This window comes from Miniopterus schreibersii (genome assembly GCF_964146895.1).
Source record: "Miniopterus schreibersii genome assembly, chromosome: 8".
Lineage (NCBI taxonomy): Eukaryota > Metazoa > Chordata > Mammalia > Chiroptera > Miniopteridae > Miniopterus > Miniopterus schreibersii.
The window spans coordinates 83,373,961-83,385,645 of NC_138109.1; the positions used below are offsets into that span (position 1 = coordinate 83,373,961).

General features: G+C 52.0%; 1 protein-coding gene across 1 annotated transcript in view; it reads right to left on the reverse strand.

Moving 5' to 3' along the window:
- SLC22A23 (solute carrier family 22 member 23) overlaps positions 1 to 11,120 on the reverse strand; it is a 140,868-nt gene extending 129,748 nt beyond the window's left edge. Inside the window, exon 1 of the mRNA XM_081145314.1 lies at positions 10,437 to 11,120. Coding sequence (XP_081001440.1) covers positions 10,437 to 11,057 — 621 coding nt within the window. The 5' untranslated portion in view covers positions 11,058 to 11,120. The remainder of the gene's footprint in view (positions 1 to 10,436) is intronic.
- Between the last annotated feature and the right edge of the window lie 565 nt (positions 11,121 to 11,685).

Sequence of the window (11,685 nt, forward strand, 5' to 3'; positions counted from 1 at the left end):
CCTCCACTCACCAAAGTCTCAGCTCTACCACTGGCTCCTGCTCAGGGTAGAGACAATCTTCTCTCCACCCGTGTCACCTACCAGGGCTCAGCAGGTCTGCCCAGAGTAGGTGTTCTGAGAGAAAAACCAGGGTCAAGTCCTACACAGGTGGCCGCAGAAATCACCTCTGACAGGAGAGTGGGAAGTGGAGGGGTTTGTACGCAGCTGTCTTCAAAAAGCAAGATAACACTATATCCACAGTGGCTTTACTCACAAGAGCCAAAAGGTGGGAGCAGCCCAAGTGTCCGCTGATGGATAAATGGATGGACTAATGTGGTCTCTCCATACAATAGAATATTGCTCCACCTTAAAAAGGAAAGACATTTTGATACTTGCTACCACATGATGAACCGTGAGGACGTTATGCTCAGTAAAATAAGCCAGTCACAAAAGAACAAATACTGCATAGTTCCACTTATATCAGGGTCCTAGAGTCGGCAAATTCACAGAGACAGGAAGTAGAATGGTGGCTGCCAGGGTGTATGGGTGGAGAGTGGGGAGAGCAGTTTCAATCTGGGAAGACGGAAAAGATCTGGAGATGACAGTGGTAATGGTTACACAGTAGTGTGAGAGTATTTACTGACACTGAGCTGTACACTTGGAAATGGCTAAGATGATAAATTTTGTGACATGTATTTGATCACAATTTAAAAGTTTTAAGTAGGACAAAAGCTTTGAGTTAACTGCAAACACGTATACCCAGAGGAGAGCAGCGGAGTCCTCGGTGTGGGACGCTCGGCTGCCCCACACGTAAGGCACCTTGTACACACACAGAGAAAGTGGCTTTTCATCCATCGGAGAGGAGCACGCGGTCCCGCAGACGGCCTTACACAGGGCTGCCGTCACTCAGCACCAGCACTGGGCCGTTTGCGGCTGGCTTACGCAGGCTGAATCGCCTAGCACTTACTCTTTAAGTGATGCTAAGAAATTAAGTGTGGCTATTACCAGTAGAATTAAATTATATGAAGGACTGCCCCTCCTTCCACTCAAAGAGGAGCAAGGCTGATAAACACTGAACTAGCATTCTGGATGACTCAGCATTCTTTACCACAGCTCCGGTGCCCCAGCTCTAGGTTCTCTGCTCCGATAAGGAAACCAACTGGGACTGGCTCCCTTCGGAGCAGCACATTCAAATGTGAGAAGACGCCTGGCTCCTGCTGGCTCCTGCACACCTCGAGCTAACGCAGCATCCAAACAGCACTGGCGAGGCTCTGAGAGGCTGTGCCTGAGGAAAACAGGCCTATAAGAGGTACGGGCCACTTTTACTACCAGAAACCTAGAAAAAGATACAAAACACACCAAAGCTTCACAGCAGTGAAAACACACTTTGCAAACAACTATAGGCTGGAGATCACAGAAGCAGGGCCCAGTGCAGAGGGGACTTGGCTCCATGCCAGGTTATCACTGTCTTGATCTTGGGAATTTTTGAACAAGGGGCTTTGAGTTTCCGTTTTGCACTGGGCCCCTCAAGCTCTTCAGCTGGTCCAGACTAGAAGCCGGTCTGGAGACCTGCAGGGGGCAGGGGTGGAGGGGAATTTGCCAAACTGCTTCAGCAACTGCCCAAGGGCTTATTCCAAGCTCCCGTGGCGACTGGAGCTGATAACTAAGGCCATCTATAACCATGTCCAGAAAATAAGCCTTAGGACAGGTATTCTTGCCAATTCCACACTAAACTTAAGTGGCTTAAGCAGCCAGGTAAGTTACATTCTGAGACTCTGGGAAGAAAAAGAATACTTTGTTGAAAGCATTTAATGGTCAAATCATCAATATTCAATTATTCTTGATGAACTGGCAAAAAGATCCTAACCCCCTCCCGGCCAACCCGTCCCAGCCCAATGGAGACCAGCTCCTGTCACATGGTTTGGAGGAAACCCTACCCACCCGCGCTCGAGCACACGCGCGCACACACACAGCCCTGGACAGCCGACCCACTGCTCTGAAACCTGCCCAAGCTGGGCATCAGACTCCCACCCAGGAACATGGACCTGGACAGAGGAACACTGGCCTCCATGCCGGCCATTGCTGACAAGGGACCAAGCCAGCATCAGCAGCAGACAATGGTGGTCTGGAGGGGGAAGGAAGCCAGCTCTGGAGAAGGGGACGAGAGCAGATGTGGCCTCTGGAAGAGGGAGGGGAGCAGCAGGGCTCCTGGAAGATGCCCCCCATTTTCTGATCTCAGACACCACCCCAGTTTTCCTGAGCCATCATCCCTGCATCTCCCCAATACATTTCTTTTCCATTTTGTTAATATAATTTGAAATTTGTTTTCTTTACTTGCAATCAAGAGTTCTAAGAAGAAAAGTTGGATGGGGTATAAACTATGCAAATGGATGGCCTCATAGGCCCTGGCCCTGTTGTCACAGCAAACAATCAAAACAATCAACAAGCACTGCCCCCTCCTAGAAACAAGAGCCTCCTCAATCTGTAAGTCCTGTTGGGAGGAGGTCTGCCCGTGGATAATGCCCAGTGTTGAGTGAACATTGAGGAAATGGAAGAAATCCCCACTCACTAAAGATCAAAGTCTGTGGGCTACTGAGGTCATGGTCAATGTCCTCCCACAAAACCAGGAAGAGTAACACTCCTGGCGGGACAGGGCCCCTCTGTAGGGGCCGCTGGCCCTGAAGTTAGCTCTCTGACCCCAGCTATGGCAGCTCAAGGTTACCATCAACTCTGAAATTCCACTTTCTCTGCTCCATTTTCACCTGGCTCAGCCAACTCAGCTTCTAAACAGTAGAGATCTCTCGCCCTCAGGGCCTTGGCCCCTCGGGAAGGTCCGTTCCTTTCCAGATCCTCTCTGAGCCCTGTGGTTGGTGACCTGTTTTCTTTTCAGATTAGAGCTCTGAAAACAAACCCTTTAAAGGGTCTTTTAGACAAGATCCTGCAGGTCAGTTTTGGATCCAGATGTCTTGTCTTGTGGGCACACCTGGCTCCCACATCATCAGTCGCTAAAGGAAGGTGACAGACACCTTGGAGCTCCCAATGAATAATCACCCTTCCAGGTGTGGCCTGTCAGCTCCTCCCCATTGAAGCATTTCTCAGATGACTTACTCAGCCAGTCCTCAGATGGAGGAAGATGGGTCTGAGGTTCCCAGGTGCCTCCTGTTTGCAGGGGGCTCTCCCCAGCTGTTCTCATTCTATCCTCAGAACAGCCTTCCAAGTGAGGGGAGCACCAGGTAAAGTGAGCAATGACCCCGTTTGCTGAGGAGGTTCCTGCAGCTCTCAAAGGTAAACTGGTCATGAGCAGCCCAGTCAAGACTTAGGCAAAAGGCCAGTAAGACACACCTCCAGTGGGGGAGACAGACACCATTCTGACCACAGTGAGTGCTATGAGGAAGGGACAGCTGGGTGCTGGGGCACCAGAGGAGGACCGAGCTGATCTGAAGGGTGGCAGGACTGCCCGGATGAAGGAAGGAGGAAAGGGAGTTCCAGGAGACGGGGAAATGGAGGCAGAAGGAGCAGAGATCAGACATCTGCCCAGAGGGGTGGTTTCGACAGGGCACCCTCACAAAGCCCTGGTATAGCCACCCACACCTCACTTTGCAGCGACCAAGGCAAAGAACACAACCATCTTGGGCAGAAGACCACCTCTCTGGGCCAGTTAAGAGGAGCAACCCAAGAGCAAGAGCAGGAGCCCAGCCAGTGCTTCCTGGCGCCTCTCCCCTGAGGGGGTGCTGAGGGGCAGAGCAAAAATGCCCTGCAGGGTGAGGAAAGCGGGATTCTAACCCTAATCCTGGTGCCTTTGGACAAGTCAAAGACCCTGCCCACTCCAAGCCTCAGTTTTCTCAACTCTAAACTTAGGACTAGAAGATAACATTTTATGTCAGCTATGGCCCAGACGACCTTTTTACCTACACCGGGCACTTGGCAAAGGAGCAGCTGGTTGAATGGAAGTAAATTCTAGACTGATGGTTTCCCATATCAGCTCGTTCAGCCTTGTGGAAATTTAATTAGCATCCTCCCCTTGTGAGCAGGAGGGCAATGGAAAACAAGAGAACGCGCCACGGCCGATCAGGTTCCAGGCCCACCTGCCCAAAGTCTGGTCTGGACCTACAGCTCCGGCATGCTTTCCACAGCTCCCCTTAGGACCCCTCCATGGGCCAGTCAGCCTCCTTTCAGCAGCATGAACAGGCCCCATTTCCCACAGAACCTTCAGTCCGTCTGCCTCTCTCCCTCCCAAATGCCCCCTCCCTCCCCTCTGCCTACCTGCAGAGCCCGATGTCTCCACTGCAGGCACAGGCTGGGTCCCAGGCCCTCCTCTCACCCCAGGTCCTCCCCTGCTGCCCTCCATTCCCAATTCATCCCCTCACCTGGCTGAGCCCATCTCATGGCTTACTTTCTTATAAGCCACCCCTCCCCATGTCCCAGCCACACAGCCTCCTATGTGTCACAGGGCCCTTGCAAATGCTGTTTCCTCTCTCTGGAAAACACATACATGCACACCCCTCTTTTGCCTCCCTCTCCTACTCAAACCTCTGAGCTCATCTCACGTTGGTTTCACTCAGAGACCACTCTAGTCTCTCATTTCCCTTTCTTCCCACACATTTAACTGTTTGCAATTAAAAGGTTATTATTTAATTTATTAAAGTGTGCCTCCCTCCTTAGTCTATCTGCTCCATGGGCGTTGAACTATCTATTTCCACTTATCCCCAACACACAGCACGACACTTGGCTCAGAAGAGGCACTCGTATCTATGAAAGAAAGGAGAGAAAAGGAAAGGTTTTTTAAAAAAGGAAAGTTGTGGCCCAGGGTCAAGCTCAGAGGAGTGATAACTGCTTAGTAACTGGCTTTCTGAAGAGGCCAGCTGGCTCCCGCACACCCTGGTGTGTGTGATCCCAAGACGGACACTCGGAGTCCAACATGCTTTCATTGACATCAACTTTGGTTCACTTCTACCTTAGACTAGTGGCCAAAATGAATTGAGACTTGCAAAAAATGCTAAAGACTCAAAAAAAAAAAAAAGATGTTTTGCAGCTAGTCCAAAACAAGAAGATGGAGGGGAGGGGAGACCTACTGTGTGCAGACAAGTGCTGTCTCCAAAAGGGGTGGACAGAGCCGCCTGACCTCCGTTCAGCTGCCGGTCCTTCCGTCAGCGAGGCCTCTGCCACATTCAAGCTGTGAGACACTGTCATGAGCAAGCGGATGCCTGTGAAATGCTGGTCAGATCCTCTGGCCTAGTACTTATTTCCCTTTCTAGCAATGTCTCCTAACAGCTCAATAAAGCAGCACCGATCCCTGCAACACCAAATTAAAGAAGTACTGAAAGCTCTGGCTGGTTTGGCTCAGTGGTTAGGGTGTCAGCCCACAGACTGAAGGGTCCCAGGTTCGATTCCAGCCAAGGTCTCTTGGTTGCAGGCTTGATCCCTGGCCCCGACCAGGGTGCGTGCATGAGTACTGAGATCATAACACTATTAAGAGACAACATGGGCATTTTCCTAATATTCCAGGATCAGGGAAGCCCTTAATCTAACACAAAACCCAGAAACTATTTTTAAAAAAAGAATAATTCATTTGATGCTATCCAAACCAAAGGTTTCCGCCTGACAACAGCACCATAAACACAATCAAAAGACAAACAACAAACCAAGAAAAAACATTTACGAGACATGGAAAAGGGTTAACTGGCTTTGTGCATAAAGTATGTCTATAGATCAGTAAGAAAACAATGCGCCCCCAACAAGCAAAAGGGCATGAGGAGACAGGTCACAAGAAAGGAAGCACAGTGGCTCAGCCAACCTCAGGGAGATGTTTAACCCCCTCATGACAAGCCAAGTGCAAATCCATAACAATAACCAAATACGGCTTCTCGAATATGCAGGAGAGGAGGAAGGAGACATTTAGAAGTGTGGTTAACTCCCTGGCACAGCAAGGACTTGAAGAAGAGAACCTCACACATCACTGACGGCCGTGTCCCATGGTAGTAAGATCCATGTAGAGAGCACAACATCTACCAACACAAAAATGCGGCCACACTGACCCTCCACTGCTAAGAATTTTGTTTGTGCCAGGATCTCATTATATATTGTGTAACAGCCAAGACTGGAGACAACCTAAATGCCCCCTATTGGGTGACTAATTGAATAAACTATGACCTAGTCATACAATGGAATACTGTGCGGACACAGAAAAGAATTAGGGGCTGTCTATGTACTAATATCCGTCCGTCCCCAATATAGGCAAATAAAAGAGCATAGAGCAGTGCATATAATGCTACTGTTTGTGAGGAAAAATATATAAACGAAAACATACTTAAGAGTTATTTCTGAAAGGATACATAAGAAACTGGTAACCACGGTTGCTTCTGAGGAGGTAAGCTAGAGGCAGATGTGGCAAGAAATTTTACCTTACCATCTGCATCTTTTATTAGTCAATTTCTAAAAATAGACATGCATAAAGATGTTCACTGTTGTGCTGTGTATACTAGATGAATCAATAAAACACCACTAGGAACCTACCCCTAGCAGTGGGTTCTTTTCTAAATATTACTATTGCAATGTAACTGTAATTATTTTTAATCTTAATTAAATTGTGCTGAGTCACTTTCTCACCTTGAGTACCAGTTAAAGAATACAAATTACTTGTCAGGATATTTAAACAACTCTCAGGTGTCCTTACAGGATAAAAGCCAGCAATCTGAGAATTCATGGAGAACAGAAGAAATATCAGAGACTGGAGAGAGACCAGCATCCCAAACTTCATTGACAGGAAAAGAATGGAGCTTAGAAAGTTTAGCTGACATTGACTTTTTGCAAAATTCTAGGGATTACTCAAGGAAGTAGTGAATCTTAGAAACCAACAAGAATTCACTCAGAATGATGCGGAATAAACTATGCAAGTTATTAAGAGAAATAGTTTAAAAGCAGCAGTTATTTTCTTTAAACTTGTTGAGTAAAATCTCAGACACGCCCGGCCTCTGGGCTGCACAGGGCATGCTGGTGTGGGTCGTGGGTCAGGAAGCCAAGTGAGGAGGCCTGCCCCGCCCCCATTCCCCCAGAGCTGCCCTCTCAGTGACTCTGCAGGAATTAGGCTCCTCTTTTCAGGAAGGCACTGGCAATGTCTTTCAACATGACTGGGAGATAAAACACAGAGCTATACCTGACATCAGGAAGTCGAACACCGGCTCTGGCATAGAACACCTGGCCCGCTCAGGTGTGCATCAGCTGATTTAAACTCCAAGGTAACGCTCAGTGTTAAGACTGGCCTTGGCTTACTCAACATTCTTAATGACAGGAAAAATATGTCAAAGGGTTTTGAAAACTTTATAGGACTACACAAAAGGAAGTTAGTATTATTATTATTAATTATTATTATTTTGAACACATGACAAATTCTGGAACAGATAACAAATACCAAGGACCAAGGCAAAAAGAGAAATAAAAAAGATCCTAATAGGAGAGATATAACCCAAAACTATTAAGGTGAAATCTATGTCACACAAGCCTGGGCTGAGAAGGCCCTGGCAGAGCGTAATCCCATGAAGGTTTGGTGGCTATGGTCTCAAAATACTTAGAAGCATGTCACGTCTACTAAGAGCCTGGTTCATCAACTGTAGGCTGCATTCATGGAGGCAGAGCCCACACCTCCTCTCTCCTAATTAGAAGACAGGGACTGCGGGCTGGGTGCTGGTGCTGGCGGAAGACATACGTCAAGTGGAGCTGTCAGTATGGCAAAGTTTGTCATGTACAGAAACAGCTGAAGCACCTGGTGATTTCTTAGCCAGGAAAGAAACTACATACCTGGCATCCTCAACCATCTGAACACACATTTTATGAAGGAAATGAATCCTTCAGAGGGACAAGTTGCACAAATAGGCATGAGATGAACTCTCGTGGCTTCCTCCCCCCAAGGATGTGCAACTATGGAGTCGGCCGCGTGGGGAATGGCGCCCATCACGGATCTCATTCAGGAGGGCAGAGGCACCTCGGCTTGAAGATCCCTTTTAAGCACAATAACCTGGGATTCTAGCTGGCTTGATAGTTTCACGTGTGTAGGTGCAATTACAGCATAAATATAAGGCTATTTAATATACAATACAACACAGGTAACATATACTAAAATGTTTATAACATACTATATTAACAGTATAATGTACTTATAATATATAATGTAATATAAATGTAATAATATATGCTTACCTGTTCTTCCGTAACCCCCTCCCCACCTAATGCCCAGGGATACTCTAAGGTGTATACTGCAGGGGCACATATATGCTGAAGCAAGTCTAATAATGATAGAGACATTGCATGAGGCTTGTTTGCAAGTGGCATGGAGTCAGGGAAGAGGGTACAAAGGGCAACTTCTCAGACCCTGAGTGTCCACCCACTTCTGCTTCTACTTACAAAGCCGACAGGCACCTACCTGACTCCTATTCAGCACCCATCACAGCATACTTGCCACGAGTGTATGTCTGATAGTGTACCCAACTTGCACAGCCCACAGAGGATAAAGTCTGCCTCGGGACCTGCCCAAATGTGCTCTAAAAGCTCTTTAAAGCATTTGTTATGGAACAGAACACTGTGGAGGACAGTCCTTTATTTAGATCTTGTTTGTGTGTGGAAATCGATATGAGCCTTCCAGTCTTTATCTTACAAGAAAATGTGTCTCTAGCCATTGTACTGGCCTTCTCCTCCCAGTCTTGCCTTGTCAGCTCTGAGTAACTGTGACTTATCCAGCACCCCCCAAACACACAGCACACATTAGTGCCATTTTTGACCCTCTTGAGTGCTAATTTAGAAAAATTTTCCAGCTCTCCAACATGCCTCCATAGCCTGTTTTCAAGAAGTGTTTTAGTTCTCTCCTCCCACCGTCCATGGCAAAGACTGAATAGCTTGTTCCTGGGTCCCCACCACTAAGTTCATGATAGTCAATCCCACCTCCTAACTGTTAAGTTTGCCCCCCTCCTCCCCAGGACAGAGCACCCTCCATCCACATTTGCTCTGATCTATTTTATCCTTCCTCTCCTTTAAAAAGGGGCTTAAAATATTTGAAAATGTTGCCAAATCCTTACTTTCACAGAAATACAGAGTATTAAAATAGTCATCGTAGTCATTGTTCTTAATTTTTCCATGCTGGTCAAAGCAAAAACCAAATATTGCCCTCCATTAACGGGACTTGGGGAGGGGGAGGGGGAGTAAACTAAGCTGGAAGGACCTTCCCTATTTAACAGCTAATCCAGACGGTTCCCACGGGACAGATCATTTCTTGCCAAGATTAAAACAAGGGCCACGATGATGTAAGAGTTTCATCTTACACATCCCTGAGCTACAAATGTTTACTAGCACACACTTGGGGGAAAAGCACATGCACAGTGATCATCATAAATTGTTAAATTTCAGTCTCACATTTAAACAAATCTTTTAAAACTGCCCAGAAAGGCCCAGAATAAAAAAGGGCCTATGTTTACTTTGAAATGCAAATTAGTTCTTTAAAACACAGAAGGGACAAAAAATACAAATTGCTTGACAAATTGGCATAAGATATCTCTTATATGTTAAGAAATCCAGAAAATTATAGATGTCTTGGGCACTGATTTTCTAACATTGCTGGTTCTCCATTTCTACGCTGGCAATGCATCTCTCACCCAACACTGCTCCATTCCACACAGTGCCATCCTCTGCCAGGGGGGCTCCACCAGCCTGGCCACAAGCTGGAAGTCCAGCTAAAGCTGACCAGGGGCCCAATGCCTCAGAGGAAAGCAGCTGCTACGTAGGAGTACTGGGGGTCCCGGAGTACCAAAGCATTCTTAGCCTCGTTCCTATACCCTGTGACATTTACTAAAATCCTGAGAAATCGTTGGAGTGAAGAGCCAAATATGCACATTTTAGGAGAAGACTGAGCCTAGGGAGGAGAAGGGAATTCTCAACTTCGGTTCCTTAGCTGGCTTTAGTCTGTTTCCAAAGCGAGCGGGACATGGCTGAGGCACCCGAGGACAGGGCAGTATGCTCATGGTCGGTGTTTCTTCTTGGCAGACAGGGACAGCGAGCCAGGCAGGGGGCAGAGCCCTGGGCCTGGCAGCGAGCAGACCTTGAATGAGGCCGGGCCTCCAGGGCAGGCTTGGCGACCGGTCAGAGGCCTTGCCCTGCCCGGCCACTGCTGCCCTAACGAGGGTGACGGCCAGAGGCTGGGAGAAGGAGCTCTAGTCTTTGCGGGGGAGAGCGCCCTTCCCCCATGTGCCCTGGGACAGGGGCTGGGGTGCAGGCTAGGAGGGGCTGGGGCCCGTTAGCGGTGGGAGGCGGCAAAAGCCCTCGCTTCACACCCGAGTTCGTGCCTCGCTCGTCGGGGGCACGGGCGGCGGCTGGGAGCGCGAGGTGCCCGCGCCGGGCGCAGGGGGCGGCGGGGAGGGAGGGAGGGGCGCCGGGGCGCCGAGGGCCCCGCGAGGCCGGGCGGTCGCGGCCCTTACCTTGCTGACCACGTTTTGGACGAGGCCTGTGCGGATGCCATAGTCCCACGCGTGGCAGTCGCAGTGAGAGGCGTTGTCCCCCGCGTCCCGGGGCGGCGGCAGGGGCGGCGTGTCGCCCGGGCCCGCTCCGCTGCCGTTGCCGTTGCCCGGCCGGCCCGCGGCGCCCCAGGCGGGCGTGGAGAGGCGGGCGGGCGGGGGGCTGCTCGGGGCCGCGCCGGGCGCGCCCCACCGGCCCGGGGCGCCGCTGGCTCCCGGCAGCTCGGCGCCGGCCTCCCGGCACCAGAAGTTCGGCTGGTCCAGCAGGAAGGAGTCCGAGAACTGGCTGAAGCCGATGAAGAGCGCGGGGATCCAGGTGAGCAGCACGAGGGTCCTCTGGTAGCCGCCGCCCAGGCCCCCGAGGAAGGGCAGCACCGACCCGTCGTAGTCCAGCAACAGGAGGCTCGGGGCCGGGCCGCCGGCGCGCGGGGAGGGCAGCGGCTGGATCTCCCCGCCGCCGCGCGGGGCACCGAGGGGCACCGAGGCCGCCGCGTCGCCGGGCGGCAGGGAGCCGTTCTCCTCGCCCGGGGGCGGCTGCCTGCCCGGCCCGCCGCCGGCCGCCTCGCGCCGCCGGTCTATCGCCATGGCCCGGGCCCGCGGCGCCCGCAGAGGCGCATAGAGCGCGGCCGAGGCGCCCGGGGCGGAGCGCGCAGGGCCGGGCGCCGCCGCCGCGCGGGGCCCGGGCTCGGGAGAGCGCAGCGCTCGGCCGCCCCCGCCTCAGTCCGCCCCCATGTCACCGGCGCGGCCCCGCGCCCCGGGCGCTGCGGCCCCGCTCGGGCGCCGGGCGGGCGGCGGGCAAAGGCCGGCTCGGCCCTCAGCCGCCGCCGCTCATCGGCCCCGCGGCCCGGCGCCCGTGGCCGAGCCCGCCGCGCACGCGGCTCCGCGCCGGCCGCGGGAGGAGGAGAGGGCGCCGCGCCTCGGCGGCGGCTCGGCGGCCTGCGGGCGGCGGTGCGGGCCGTGCGGGCCGTGCGGGCGGCGAGCCCTGCTCCCCGCGCCCGGGATGTGTTTGTCCGACCTCGGCGCCTTCCGGAAGCCGCGAGCTCGGGTCCCAACCTGCCGAGCCGGCCGCCGCTCCGGCTCCGCCAGCGACCTCCCTCCCCCCGGCGCGCCTCCGCCCCCGGCCCGCCCCCTCTCCCCCGCCGAGGTGGAGGTAACCGCGGCACCTGCTGCGCCCCGCTCCTGCGCGCGAGCGCCCCCTCCAGCCCGGATGCGC